We start from the raw sequence: 2,361 nt of genomic DNA, 5'->3' as shown, positions 1-2,361 counted from the left end.
CTGAAGAAGTGTACAACTCCGACGTGCTACTTGCTAATTAATGACCCACTAGAAACAAACAGGCTCCATGAAGTAATCAGTGTGTCAGTATCTATTTTATTGCTAAGAGAAAATACAGAACGTGGCTTCATATGAGACGGCTTAAACAGAGCTGCGTATGCTACTTACTAAAGACCCACTAGAAACAAACAGGTTCCGTGAAGTAACCAGTGTGTCGGTATCTATTTTATTCTTAAGAGAAAAAACAGAACGTGGCTTCATATGAGACGGAACACTACTACTCACCAGAAGGCCGTAGTGCTTACAGGAAACCTAGAACACCAATGGCCTCAAAATTCAAAATTCGTGAGTGACAATTTTTTCTAGTAAATATGGTAGCCACGACATACAACTCCACCATGTTTGGTCAACCGAAGCCACGTGAACCACCTCACTTTCCAGGAAAATATCCAGAAGACGTGGAACCAAAATATCCACCACCACTCTTTACACCTCCTCTACTATAAATATCCACTGGTATTTGTCTAAACAGATTCACAACTCTTGCTCAATTCTTCTAAGATTAAGAGTACTTCTTCTCATTGTGGTAGATATAAACAGTTGAGTCGGGAACTTGATCATTCAGCACTGCGTGTTGAGATGGCTGCATCATTATCAGTTGCTACTCAATCTATCCTGGGAAACGCAGTGTCCGGTGTTACGAACAGATCATGTGGAGTAAGCCAGTTTTTCCCGGTCAAGTACGTGCCTCGTCTAGGAAGAAATGCCGGCGTACAAGTCCGTTGCATGGCTGAGGTTAGTGATGATGACATGATTACCATGCTTTGTTATTTCTTTGAACTCTAATTTATAGATCTTGTTTTGTTTGAGAGTAATTCTGAATCCTTCTTCTCAACTCTGCAGGAAAAACAGAAGGCAAAGGTGAGCACGAAGTTTTCAGACGTGTTCGCATTTAGTGGGCCAGCTCCGGAGAGGATCAACGGCAGGCTTGCTATGATAGGCTTTGTAGCTGCAATGGCACTAGAGGTAGCTAAGGGTCAGGATGTGTCTACACAAATATCAGACGGTGGGCTTACATGGTTCATAGGTACAAGCGTTGTACTATCACTGGCATCTCTAGTTCCTCTATTCAAAGGAGTGACCGTGGAGTCCGTGTCAGAAGGTTTGATGACGTCGGATGCTGAGCTGTGGAACGGGAGGTTCGCAATGTTGGGTCTGATTGCTTTGGCCTTCACGGAGTATGTTAAGGGTGGTGCTCTTGTGTAGGCCTTTTTGCTTTGGCCTTTACGCAGTATGTTAACGGTGGCGCTCTTGTATTGTATAGGCCTTCACAGAGATTGTAATATCAAAAAAAAAATTTATGTATTCAATAAACAGTTAATATTTTTCGTTATAAAATTAAATTTGTTATAATTGTTGAATAGAGGATAAATAGTCCACTCACAAACACTTTCATGACCATAAATAATGAGAAAACTCCGTTACGCTGAGAGGATTTAAATCTTTTCTATACAAATTAAATTGGTTAGATGTTAAATTATGAGTAAAAACAATAATACAAATTAAATGGGTTTGTTTATATATGAACAATATTTTTCCGATTGGTAAGTTCTTTAAAAAGTACGTTGAAATAAGATGTATTTAACATGAAAAATCCAGAATTTAACCAAAAAAAAAAAAAAAAAACTATATCAATCATGTTGCAAATCAATATTTATGTCATGATTTTTTTCTATATATCTTTACAAATAATATGATTGATAGTCATTTAATTGATTGATTTATTGTATTGACATGTATATACTAAATTGTGATTTAATTGTTGACTGTCATTTAAATGTTAAATCTCATAATTTTTTAAAATTTATCTATTTGTTTTAGAACTTTTAATGGATTTAGTAAATGATTATCTTCTTATAACCTTATATTTCCACTATTTATCTTAAGAAAAAGAAAAAAGAAAAAAAAAAGTTGATAACAAACATCTATTTTCAACAATTTATAAGCATCTCACAACACAACACAAATCGCCGAGCTCGACAACGTGAGCTTGTGATCCAAGAGGGGGCAAATAAGTGATGGAACATTTAGTGTCATTGAGTTGGGTCCAGTTTGGCTTTCTATTGGCTTGCCCATTCCAAGCCCAGAGTTGAGCCATGAGTCTCCTGCGAAGGCTAGAGCCACATGGGCTCTAGAGTTAGAGGGCACTGCGTGAGGCTGGTTTCACAAAGCAGCGACTTGTTCCCGATCTTGGCAGTGGAAGGATAACAAGCCGATGCCAACGGGTCTCAATATGGCTCAATGGGTTGAGCCCACATGGACCATCACTTTTGTTTTTCATATTGAAACTTAAGTTTTTGT

At 37.9% G+C, this 2,361-nt stretch overlaps 1 protein-coding gene across 1 annotated transcript; it reads left to right on the top strand.

The window, feature by feature from the left end:
* Positions 1–529: 529 nt before the first annotated feature.
* Positions 530–1,398, top strand: LOC116128437 (early light-induced protein 1, chloroplastic-like). The gene is made up of 2 exons (XM_031414159.1): positions 530–795; positions 904–1,398. The coding sequence occupies exons 1-2, from the start codon at positions 640–642 to the stop codon at positions 1,264–1,266; spliced, it is 519 nt and encodes a 172-aa protein (XP_031270019.1). The 5' UTR covers positions 530–639; the 3' UTR covers positions 1,267–1,398.
* The last annotated feature ends 963 nt before the right edge of the window (positions 1,399–2,361 follow it).

Source organism: Pistacia vera, unplaced genomic scaffold (assembly GCF_008641045.1).
Source record: "Pistacia vera cultivar Batoury unplaced genomic scaffold, PisVer_v2 Contig20, whole genome shotgun sequence".
Classification (NCBI taxonomy): domain Eukaryota; kingdom Viridiplantae; phylum Streptophyta; class Magnoliopsida; order Sapindales; family Anacardiaceae; genus Pistacia; species Pistacia vera.
This window is presented reverse-complemented; position numbering and strand designations above follow the sequence as displayed.